This window comes from Natrix helvetica (genome assembly GCF_964273705.1).
Source record: "Natrix helvetica genome assembly, chromosome: 1".
NCBI classification, from domain to species: domain Eukaryota; kingdom Metazoa; phylum Chordata; class Lepidosauria; order Squamata; family Natricidae; genus Natrix; species Natrix helvetica.
In genome coordinates, this window is record NC_138548.1 from 12,318,466 (window position 1) to 12,331,452 (window position 12,987).

A 12,987-nucleotide genomic window follows, 5' to 3' on the forward strand; every position below is an offset into this window, starting at 1 on the left:
GCTGTTATCTCTCCTCCCTTCCCCCAAATATTACTGCTAGTTGCGATTTCCGTGTTGAGAGAACACATAGCAACATTAATGGGCAAATACCGCATTTAGGAATCCAAGCTATCCTTCAGAGGGAGTGGTAACTTTAAACTAAGTTTGTCTACTATTTCTTCCTCTGTTTTCATAAGGCTACTGTATCAAAGCCATCATATTGCTGTTGTTTTGCTTAGGATAGTTTGTGGACCCAGCCATTATAGTACGCAAACTATAGTTTAGAGAAATATAATCTGATGTGTAGCACTATTGCTTGGGAACAAACAACAAAAGAAGCAGAACTGCTTAGCTTCTCCTTTGGCTCAGTTTCCTTCCTGAAGTGGATAATTGATTGATACAAAGTGGAAGCAGTTTATATTAAAACCTCACTGGCAGATTCCTTCTTCCAAAGCTTCCTCGGTAAAAGCTTTATTTATATTTTAAATGGATACAGCCACGCAGCTCACAGCTATTCTGAGCAACATACACATTAATATAGCAAAACCTGAAAGGTTAAACCAGGTTTTTTTTTTACAGTAATACTAACTAGGGAGTACATTCATACTACAAACATATTAAAATATAATTCAGATCAGGTGGACATAGATGCTAATCTAACCCAAAACCTGAGGGAAAAGTCAGGTGTTGAAGACTCATTTGAAGAATAGCAGGATTGTGTTTTTTTCAAATCCCCCCAGGGGGATACCATTCCAGAGGGCAGGTACCAGGATAGAGAACGCCACCTTCCTGGATCCCATCAGATGGTATTGCTAAATAGGTGGGATCTGTAGTACACCCATTCTGTTGGATCTTATGAGATGGGCAGAGACAATAGGAGCAAGGCAGCCTCTCAGATAGCCAGTTCCTAGGCATGAAGGGTTTTGTATATGATAGCTACCTAGAATCTGATAGCATAATTGCTAAGTGAGTTTTGCTCCATTTTGCAACTTTTCTTGCCACAGCTGTTAAGTGAATCACTGCATTTATTAAGTTAGTAACATGGTTGTTAAATGAATCTGGATTCCCCATTGACTTCGTTGGTCAGAAGGTCACAAAAGGGAATCGCATGACCTCAGGACACAGCAATCGTAAGTATGAGCCAGTTGCCAAGCATCTGAAATTTTGATCACATGACCAAGAGGATGCCACAACGGTCATAAGAGTGAAAAACGGTCAAGTCCCCTTTTCAAAGCCGTTATAACTTTGAACGGTCATTAAATGGAATGATTGTAAATCGAGAACTACCTTTAATAGACAACCACAAATTGGACTTTATCTCCTGTCACTCTCCTAATCTGTCCAGATAGAAAATTGTTACCTATCAAGGGTTTGTCCTTTTACTCCTAAGACAAAATAGGTGTCTTAAGATCTTTATCTCCACTGCTCAGAAATTCAGAATTTAAGAAACCTATTGCCAATTCCGAAGCACAAAGGAAGGCTGCGTAACCCTGCTGACTTGCATAGAGGGAAGGTTTCAATTAAAAATGGCTTATTATGTATTGAAGCCAAATCTTCAGTTACATAAAGGAGTTTATTGGGAAAAGGCAAATGTCAGAAACACAAGGGAAGGCAACACCCAGGTTTCTAATTAAAATCGATAACAGTCAGCCTAGCTAAATTAGTTTCTTAATGCCTCCTTAAACTCTTGGATTTCAGCATATTGACAGAGGTCATTAGAGAAAAATTGGTAGAGGGCTCTGCTTGGATTTCATTTTTAATGGAGCTCTCTTGGTGTGGAAGATAATTGAAAGACAATTTCATTTAGGGAGATAGATTGCCTCTTTGTCCATTCAAGAAAAAAAAATTGTATCTCTGAAGTTCAAAGCCTTAGCTGGCAAATTCTAAATTATATAGTGACTAAGCTCTCCTAACTTCCTTTAGTTGAATTCTAAGGCTAGAGCCAGTTTGTTCTGGTGGTTGAGGCATCATCAGTCTGGCAATGAGGACTGTGAGTTCGAGTCCTGCCTTAGGCATCAAAGCCACCTGGGTGATTTGGGGCCAGTCACTTTCTCTCAGCCCAGTTCACCCGACACAGTGGTTGTTTTGTGTGGAAAGGAGGAGGAGGAAGGGAATATTAGATATGTTCACCACCTTGAGTTATTACATAAAATAATAATAAAGGGATTAAAAATATTTATTAAAAAGGGTGCAGCCTTGTTTTCAGAAGTTGTGCCATTATATTAATGGGACTACATGGGAGAGGCTTTTGGGGGAAAGCAAAAGCTGAGTTTTATTTATTCGGATATCTCCTTATGGGACCAAGGCTTTAGGAAACCTTGTTGCACCATACTTAAAACTAGGGATTTATTATAATGTTTCATCTAGCTGTTGTGAAAGGATTTGACAAAATATTCCATCACAATCAAATTAATACAATACAATACAATAGTAGAGTTGGAAGGGACCTTGGAGGTCTTCTAGTCCAACCCCCTGCCTAGGCAGGAAACTCTATACCGTTTCAGACAAATAGCTATCCAACATCTTCTTAAAGACTTCCAGTGTTGGGGCATTCACAACTTCTGGAGGCAACTTCTGTTCCACTGATTAATTGTTCTAACTGTCAGGGAGTTTCTCCTCAGTTCTCAGTTGCTTCTCTCCTTGATTAGTTTCCATCCATTGCTTCTTGTTCTACCCTCAGGTGCCTTGGAGAATAGCTTGACTCCCTCTTCTTTGTGGCAACCCCTGAGATATTGGAACACTGCTATCATGTCTCCCCTAATCCTTCTTTCTCTTAAGCTAAACATACCCAGCTCCTGCAACCGTTCTTCATATGTAATAGCAATAGCAATAACACTTAGTTTTATATTCAGCTATACAGTGCTTTACAACCCTCTGTAAGTGGTTTACAGGGTCAGCCTCTTGCCCCCAACAATTTGATTCCTCATTTTATCCACCTTGGAAAGCTGAATCAACCTTGAGCCTGGTGAGATTTCAACTGCCAAATTGCAGGCAGCCGACAGTCAGCAGAACTAGCCTGCAGTACTGTACTGTAACCACTGCGCCACCATGGCTCACTATTATTTATTTAATTAATTAATTAATTAATTAATTAATTAATTAATTAATTAATTAATTAGATTTCTAGACCGCCCCCTCTCCCCGGAGGGACTCGGGGCGGTGTACAGGTATAAATTTAAAAAAACCCATCCAAACAATAATATACATCGTTAAAATAAAATAAAATAACCCCTGTACAATTTATAAAAATTAAAACTAGCCCATAAAACCAATCATAAAATTTAAAAACCAAAACTACACTAATTAAATATCAATCCTTGTCTATTAGGAGGTCCAGTGCTAAAACCATAGCCAGAGAGGAATGATTTATGGTTCTTTGTAAAATTAGAACGAAGTTCCAATGCTTTCGTTACAGGTAGTCCTTGATCTACAACTACAATTGAGCCAAAAATTTCTTTCGCTAGGTGAAACAGTTGTGAGGTTTCCTCCATTTTACAACCTTCCTTACCCCAATTGTAATTGAATCACTGCAGTTAAGTTAGTAACATGGTAATTAAGGGAATCTGGCTTCCCCATTGACTTTGCTTGTCAGAAGGTCCTAAAGGGTGATCGCCTGATCCTGTGAGACTGCAGCCGTCACAAATAACCTGCCAGTTGCTAAGCGCCTGAATTTTGATCACATGGCCATGGGTATGCTGCAATGGTTGTAGATGTAAGATATTCATAAGTCACTGTTTTCAGTGCCATTGTAACTTTGAATGGTTGCTAAGTGAACTTTTGTAAGTCAAGGATTACCTGTAACAGTCATAAATTGCAAGAAAACAGGTGGAAAGATTTTTCTCTCTCCCAACATTGAATGTATGGTTTGAAAGTGGAACCAACACCAAGGTTACTAAAGGTGGTGGTGAGCTTACTTTACAGGACATGTTGAAGCAGAGGCTAAAAACTATCTGCCATTTCATAGTTTGGATTTCAGCAGTGAACAGGATTGGACTTGCTGTCCTTACCTTCCCATTGTAAATCCCAGAGGTGCTTTTTCAAAAGACAACTGGACTTTCTTTGTTTTCCCTTGAAGATGCTTGCTTTTCATCCAAGAAGCTTCTTCAGTTCAGAACTGAAGAGGTTTCTTGGATGAGAAGCAAAACATTTTCAAGGAAAGCAAAGGAAGTCCAGTTGCCTTTTGAAAAAGCACCTCTGCGACAATCATGACTGGATGACTGAGAATCTCCAGAGACATTCCCATTGTAAATGTTTTGTGAACTTGGTCAGTAGCGCCTAGTGTCTTCCTTTTAGCAGCTTTAATCAGCTGCTATCAACAGCTCGTTTAGTGACCATTTGAAGTTACAGTGGTATTGAAAAAAGTGACTTATGACCATTCAGATAACCGTTAACAGGATCCCCATGGTCATGTGAACAAAATTCAGATGCTTGGCAACTGACTCATATTTATGACAGTTGCAGTGTCCCCATCGTTTAAATCGCCTTTTGCAACCTCCTAACAAGCAAAGTCAGTGAGGAAGCCAGATTCACGTAACAACCATGTTATTAATTTAACAACTGCAGTGATTCACTTAACAGCTGAGGCAAGAAAGGTCATAAAATGGGGCAAGACTGATTTAATAAATCTCTCGTTTTAGCAACAGAAATGTTGGGCTCAGTTGTGGTCGTAAGGTAAGTTGGGGACTACCTGTAAAAGTAATTTCTCCTTCCCTAAAGAGGAGATACTACAAGAGAAGGAAGGGAACAGGCAGCAGGGACACGTAAGGGATCAGCAGAGGGGAATGGGGGGGGGGTGTGAGACAAAATTGTGGGCAGATATGCTATGCTGGGTTATCAGTGGTTGAGGGGAAGCAGAAGAGAGAAGACTGAGAAGATTGGGTGGGTAGACAAACTGTGGAGGCAGGAGGAAAGGACAATGTATCAGCTTTGCCATGCTTGAACCTTAAAATCACTCTGGGACCCCTCTAAATTTTCTGTTTTCTGAACAACCAACGTTATTTTGGTTTTTATTTCAACTTAGCCAGGGCTCATCTGAAATAGTTTGGCAGAACTTTCAGATTTGAAGCAAAATGAATTTTTTTTTTTTTTTTTTACTGAAGATGCTTTTCTTCACAGCATAGTAAATAAAATTGTGTATATTTATGAAAATGCTAGGAGGATGAAGAATGCCTTTCTAACAAGGTAGCAGAGAGGGAAATTGCATAGGAAGATAATTGGCCCCTATGGCATGTTGTTGATGTAGTGAATGGCTGCCGTTAATTGCCTGTAATTGTTCCATTGGTATAGCAACCATACCGAGTCACAGCTTTTGTGTTAACCGTGATCATGTGTCAGCAGTGCTCACGTTACACTGTTGTGTCACTCTGCAACTGAGGTTTTAATGCCGTAGAATATGTAAAGAACAGACTTTCACCATCTGGGGTTCTCCAGAACTACCGTTCACTTCATTCATCCCACGAGGATAGAAGAAATCACGAAAGTGACATGAAGAGAGAGCAGGAGGTTGAGGAGTTCAGAGGGAGTTTTTGAAAACATGCAAAGAGGGTGTTCTGTCATTCAAGTCTTTTAACTGGGATTTAGATATTGTTTTGTGCAAGTGCTTGAATGCTACAAAATTGTGCAATCCTCCTCCTGTATTTAAGAAAGCCAAAGATAAACATGCAAGTAGTTTGCCGGTAAATGTTACTGGACAATTTTCTGGATATGGTTCACGTCCCAAAGCTCAGGTGCTTTATGAAACACTTAGAGGAAAACATTTAGTTCGCCAAAATGGTTTTCCAAAACATTCACTGACAGCATTAGTAAAAGATCAAACTTCAGCCCAGCTGAGAGTTTTTTGGTTGAAACGACAAATTGCTACCTGGGGGGGGGGGGTGTCTGCAAAATGGGAATAAAAATAACGAGTGAATTCTTTTTAGTGTCTGTTAACTCGAAATGCATGCTGTATTTTATCAATGAAATCTTACGGCAGTACTTCCATGCATGTTTATTGGCTTACCTTATTTTAAAAAAATGCTTCATGATATAAATAAAATTCATGATATAAATAAAACTGGCAAAGTCTCTTTGCCAATGACTTCAGGATCTGTAAAGTATATACACTAATACTGCTGTTCTTTAATCATACAGTTGTAACTTTCAGAACAGGTGCCCAAATTCCCTACTGCTTTTTTTTTCTTCGTTAGCTATTTTGTTTTTAGAAATTTTGCTTGCTTGTTTGTTTGTAATTTAGAGGCTGCCTAACTCTAAGTGGCCCTGGGTGATTTTCCAGGGCGCTGCTCTGGAGAGTCCAAAGAAGGGTTAAACACAGCCAATCTGCCCAGAACTGAATTGAAACTTTAAGCCACGCCTCTGGTGCCGACTCTCCCCAGATTTTTTCAATTCAGCTAGCCCAGTAGACGCGCTTTAAGATTTTCTCCAGTTCTAAGATTGATTCCTTGGACTCTCCAGAGGAAGAATAATTTTTTTAAAACAGTATATTTAAGGATTTTTAGAGCAGGCTGGTGAGTTTAAATTTAAGTTTGTTTTTTTCCCTTTTTAATTGGGTTTTTCTCACCCTTTCGGCTCTCCTGGAGTCCGGGGCTTTGCTCTGGCTCCTAGAAGCCACAGGCAGCTGTTGGGGGAAGCGCGTGGGTCGGAGTGCCGACGCCAGCGCTGTTGGGGCACCCCTACTGGGGGCCGATTCCCACTGGAAGCCCTCCGTTGCAATTTGTGCTTCTAGCAAGTCAAATTGATGCGTGGGCTTCCAGGGCAGCCATTTTGGCTTCTTCCCTCTTTAAAATTGGCGCGCAAAGCTCCGGTGAGTTCCGGCCGCCATTTTGGATTGCGCAATCTTCCGGCTTTACTTTTAAAAGTTTTTTGCCGCAGCTGCCTGGTGCCTGGCTCTTTGCAGGAGCCGCGTGGAGTCAGACTTGCCCGGTGTGACCGGCGACCTGGGCCCCAATCCAAGCAAGTGAAAGCGGCGTGGGATCGTGGCCTGCTGGGTCGCCTCCTTTACTCTCCTGCAGGCGCTGGGAGCGAATTCTGCTCGCGCCTAAGAAATTCCAAGCTACTTCAGGCCTTGCAGTTTCTCTGTCTCCTCAGGAGCATCGTGCTGCGGTGGGCTTTCTGGAGGTGGTGAGTGGTGGTTTCCCATCCCCCTACTGCCCCAACCAGTGATTGTTACCATGGCAGATCAGGTCCCTGAGACTTCTGAGGGTGTCTCTTCCAGAGCCCCTGTAAGACAGGCCGGGAAAGCTGCCAGGGAGGCCATTAGAGGGAGTAAGCCTTACTCCAGGCATGGCCCCAAGCAGGGCTCAGGCCTAGACAAAGATGCATTAAGGCGACAGAAGGCCTTAGAAAAACAGTTTTCCAAAGCCCAACAGCAGGCCCAATCTTCCCTTTCGGTGTCTCCTGGGGAGCCCTCCAGGGAAATTCCTCCAGCCCAGGGAGGCCCCATTTCTGATAGTGAAGAAGAAGGGGATTCCTTGGCCATGGCAACTTCTCCAGGCCATTCCATGGCTGATCAGGCTGATCTCTTTGCCTGTCCCTCTGATATGGAGGAGGGACCAGCTCCAATGGGGCCCTTAGCCCCTCAACAGCCGATCCCCGGGCCCACTCAAAGGGTTCGCCCCATTGAGGCGCAAGGGCCTAACCTATCCACTGAAATGCAGGAAATAATTAACAGGGCCATTTCCCAGGGCATTGAGGCAGGCATGCGAAAAGGTGGCAAGCGCACTCACAAGACCCACCATTTGCAACCCCAGGAGGATTCCAGAGAGATGACTCCTAGCCTTCCACCTTCGTCCCTGCATTCTTCAGTGGCCTCTGATGAGTCAGACTGGGAGGAAGAAGAGGAATTTCTTCCTAGGCAGGAAGCTGAATTCTCTGGGGATGAGGCAAGCCCCGCCAAAAAGCCGGCCTTTTCAGGCTTATTTAATTTGGATAATTTCAAAACCATTTTAGATAAGGCTAAGATCTCAACTCACATGGGGTCCACCCCCCCCCAGCTCAGGTGGTTGTAGACCCTGATGATCTATCTGGGGATCTCTTTGAGGAACCCATTTCGGTCCAGGAAATAGTTCCTGTACCCAAGATGTTCCTCAATTTAGTTCAAGACAGTGGGCGCAGCCAGCTACCATGGCTACCCCCAGCAGCCATGACAAGAAGCTATATACGGTGGATGCCAGCCTGGAGGAGCTGCTCAAGCTCCCTCCTATCGATCCCCCTGTAGCGGCTCTTACCTTCTCTTCTGTGCTCCCTCCTGACCTGTTGGAGGGGCTCAAGGCTGAGGACAAGAGAACCGAAACTGCTTGTCACAAGACCCATCAGGCAGCTGCATGGGCCATTAAGTCCTCCGCTTCAGCCTCCTTTTTCTCCAGGGCGGCTCTCCTGTGGCTGAGGCAGTTGTTGAGGAAGATACCTGCCAAGGACGTTAAAGTCAGGCAGGATATCAATAAAATCATGGCAGCCACAGAGTACACTGCTGATGCCACTCTGAATGCTGCTAAGTTTGCCTCGCGTGCCCTAGCGTCTAATGTTACTTCCAGACGCCTCCTGTGGCTTAGGCACTGGAATGTGGATATGCGCTCCAAATGGAAGCTTGTTACTGCCCCCTTTAAAGGGGACAAGCTGTTTGGTGAGGTCCTTGATCCAGTCCTTGTGGAAAACAAGGACAAAAAGAAAGTGATGCCATCAGTCACCAAAAAGCCTGACCGTAAAGGTCCTGGCTCTTACAGGAGGGAGGCCTTTCGGAACAATGAGCCCTCCACCAGCTCCGCCCCCTATCATCGGGCGTATCCCCAGCAGGGTGAGCGGTCTCAGGACCGTCAGTCCTTTCGAGACAGAGGTCGCCAGCAGCCCTTCTCCAAGCGGCCATTTCGGGGGGGCTCCGGCTCCCGACCCTTTAGGAGGTATAAATGACCATCACAGGTCAGCTCCCATAGGAGGGCGGTTGCAGTTCCACGCCAAGTGGGAGCAGACCACGTCAGACCAGTGGGTTCTTCAAACGGTCCGCATGGGTCTCACTTTAGAATTCTGGTCCCCCCCTCCCCGCCACTTCATCCGGTGTCCAGTTCCCTCAGGGTTAGTCAAAAGATCCCTCATGGAACAGGAGATAAGGCACCTCAAGGAGATCAGGGCCATAGAACCTGTCCCAGCAGGCCAGGAAGGAAGAGGGTTTTACTCCATCCTGTTTCTGGTCCCCAAAAACTCAGGAGGGTGGAGGGGGATATTAGATCTAAAGAGGTTCAATCACCACGTGACATATCGCAGGTTCAAGATGCAGTCCCTCCAGTCCATCTTGGGGGCATCAGGCCAGGCGATATACTAACGTCCATAGACCTCAAAGAGGCCTACCTCCACATCCCTATCCGCAAAGCCCACCGCAAGTTCCTGAGGTTCTCTTACGCGGGCCTCCATTACCTCCGGGACCACGGGTTCACCATCAACCTGGAAAAAAGTCATCTCGTTCCCACGACCAGACTGAAGCATCTAGGGGCCGTCATCGACACCACCTCGGGCACGGTATCCCTGTCCCCGGAAAGGGTGGCCAGCCTTTGGGAGATGGTCGTTCAGGTGCAGCAGTCACGTCTAGTCAAGGTGGTTCAGCTCTCACAGCTCCTCGGTAAGATGATCTCGTGCCTGTCAATCGTGCCTTGGGCGAGACTTCACTCCCGTCCCCTTCAGTGGCTCCTGCTTCCATATCAAAGAACAAACGAAAGCAGCTCAACAAGACTGATTCCAGTTCCAGCAGAGGTACGTCGCTCTCTAAGTGGTGGTTGTCTCCGGCCCTGTTAAAGGGGTCGCCATTCAAGGAGCCAGTCAGGCTCACCATCACAACGGATGCCAGCCTGTTCGGTTGGGGGGCCCACTGCCACATCCAGCTCGCACAGGGCAGGTGGTCCCCTTCCGAAGCCGCTCACAGCATCAACTGGCTGGAGCTGAGGGCAGTCAGGCTTGCGCTGAAGCGCTTCCAGAGCACCGTTCAGGGCCACCACGTGCGCATCATGACAGACAATGTCGCCACCAAGGCGCACATCAATCGACGGGGGAACACGCTCCAGATCCCTGATGAAGGAGGCGGAGCTCTTGGGTCGATGGGCGGAGAGGTATCTCCTTTCTCTTCAGGCGGAGCACATCTCGGGCACGAGCAACACCCAGGCGGACTGGCTGAGCAGATCCACAGTCGACCACTCGGAGTGGCGTCTACATCCGCTGCTGTTCCAGCAACTGTCCCAGAGGTTCAGCCTCCCGCTGGTGGACCTGTTCGCCACCGTGGCCAACGCGCATCTTCCGCGGTTCTTCACAAGGTTCCACGACCCGAGGGCGGAAGGAGTCAACGCGCTGCACGGCCCGTGGCCGAAAGGTCTGCTTTACGCTTTTCCCCCGCTACCTCTTCTTCCCAGAGTCATCAGGAAGATCCTAGCAGAGGAGGCGGAGGTGCTGCGGATAGCACCGTACTGGCCCAGGAGAACCTGGTTTGCAGACTTGGTGAGTCTTTCGATCACACCACCGTGGCGGATTCCTCCACAGGACATCTCTCTCAGCCAGGGGGCCCTTCAACATCCAGAACCCCAGTGGCTGCAGCTGGCCGTCTGGCACTTGAGAGGGATCTCCTAAGCAGAGGCAAGTTGTCAGACAAGGTGATTGGCACCATCCAAGCGTCACGACGGCAGTCCACGACGCGTATCTACGACGCCACTTGGAAATCCTTCGCCAGCTGGTGCACGGCTCATGGTACGTCTGCGCCCCTTGCTTCGGTTCCTGTCATCCTGGACTTCCTGCAGGAAGATTTGGACAAGGGCCTGGCACCTAACACCCTGAGGCGCCAGGCGGCAGCCCTGTCAACCATCCTCTCAGTTGAGGGCTACGCATCTCTTGGCCGGAATCCGACCATCCGCAGTTTTCTCAGGGGAGCGACCAACCTGAGACCCCCAGTGGTCCACAGATACCCATCTTGGGATCTCAATGTAGTGTGCGGTCCCTCATCGGGCCCCCGTTTGAGCCCATTAAGACGGCCAGTCTCAGACACCTCACATTCAAGACGGTTTTTCTGGTCGCTATCACGTCTGCTCATCGCATATCGGAACTGGCTGCCTGTCAGTCAGAGAGGACTTGTGTCTCATTCGTAACGACAGAGTAATCCTGAGGCTGGACCCTTCCTTCAGTCCGAAGGTCAATTCCGGGTTTCATCGGGCGCAGGAGGTGGTCCTTCCGGATTTTTGTCCGCATCCTCGGCACCCGAGGGAAAAGCGCTGGCACATGCTGGATGTGCGCAGGACTATTCGCAGATACATCAAGCGCACGGCCAGTTTTCGGAAATCCGAATCTCTATTCGTCTCCTTTCAACCAGCTTCTCAAGGCAAGAAGGTCTCTTCATCTACCATCGGCGGATGGCTGCGAGCCTGCATTGCGCTTGCCCACGTTTTACAGTCCGTTCCTGTGCCTCGCAATATCACAGCACATTCGACTAGAAGCGCCGCCACCACAGCTGCCTGGTCTACACAGGCACCGATTGAAGAGATCTGCAAGGCGGCCACCTGGACTTCTCTGTCTCCATTTGTCCGAAATTACAAACTGGACAGTTTTTTGCATCGGCGGAAGGGGCCTTTGGGAGGCGTGTTCTTCAGGGCATCCATACCAGCGGAGCGACCCTGATGGCTGAGCCTTCCCGCCCTAGTGACAGTTAGCTTGGGCATGTCCCTTCTTTGGACTCTCCAGAGCAGCGCCCTGGAAAATGACCATTGTCTTACCTGAAGGGTCCTTTTCAGGGCGCTGCAACGGAGAGTCCACCCCGCCCTGGGGTCTATTCTCCGCTGGTGTTTGTGAAGTCACAGTGTTTGTTGTTTCTGTTATTGTTGTTGGACTATTTTTGACTTGTTCCATATTAGACTTCCAGTTGAAGTTTCAGCGCGCAACTGTTCCACGTCTTCATTGAATAAATCTGGGGAGAGTCGGCACCAGAGGCGTGGCTTAAAGTTTCAATTCAGTTCTGGGCAGATTGGCTGTGTTTAACCCTTCTTTGGACTCTCCGTTGCAGCGCCCTGAAAAGGACCCTTCAGGTAAGACAATGGTCATTTACACTTTAAAAGCAAGAACAATAAAAAAATAGCAAAACAAACAACCCCCCCAAAACTTACAAAGGTTGGGTGACTGCCTGGGTAAACACCCAGGTTTTCAAAGACTTTCGAAACATTAAGGTGAAAGCAGAACGAATCTCGGGGGAGAAATTATTCCAGAGGGCAAGCATCACAACAGAAAAGCCATTTAATCTAAGAGCAACAGTTACCATCCTTGCTGATTGTTACAAACCACTCAGGCAGTCTTTTGGGATAATGAGTACTGAAAGTGCTTTGCTGTTGAGAATCTTTTATGTTTGGAATGGGAAATAATTAACTAACTTATTTTTTTGAATTTCAGGAAACTATTTGTAGGAGGCCTAGATTGGAGCACCACACAAGGTAAATTGATCTGCTTCCTAGGTTGGTTCTGAACATCTTAACTTGAAACTATCTCAAAATCATAGTTAAAAGTATGACTTTCTCCCAGTTGAAGGCCGGACAGTACTTTACATGTCCCCAAAAAGGACTTGTTTTTAGCGTTTTGTGGTTTCTTTTTGGATGGCACAACCCATCCATTCATTAATGGTTCTGCATTATCTGTTCTCCTTTAAGGTACAGAAAGAAGTGATAGGTAGGCTGGTCTTCCTAGGGCTCAAACAGAAACCTTCAGAAATCTCCTTTGATCTTTAAAATCCTGCTTGTGTGCCCATTGACCATCATCATTATCATATCCCCCCTTCTGTTGACCTTGTTAGTTTGTTCTGAACAGAGCTCCACTGCCTTTCTAGCCCCGAGTGGTTGGAAACCCATTTCAAGGTAATACTATTTTATACGTTGCTCTCCTTGTCCCAAAGAAGGGACTTATAACTGTGGTTGACTCAACCATAGTTGAGGACTGTGGTTGAGCCATTGTGGACTCGTTGCAGTGTGTCAAAACACCATACTCTGAATGATGTTTGACAGGCAG

At 46.4% G+C, this 12,987-nt stretch overlaps 1 protein-coding gene across 2 annotated transcripts in view; it reads left to right on the forward strand.

Annotated features, from left to right (window-relative positions):
* The window catches only part of DAZAP1 (DAZ associated protein 1), a 68,720-nt gene that overhangs the window by 22,097 nt on the left and 33,636 nt on the right, over positions 1-12,987 (forward strand). For both annotated transcript variants that reach the window (XM_081959729.1, XM_081959728.1), the window contains exon 2: positions 12,379-12,419. In XM_081959729.1, coding sequence (XP_081815855.1) covers positions 12,379-12,419 — 41 coding nt within the window. The remainder of the gene's footprint in view (positions 1-12,378; positions 12,420-12,987) is intronic.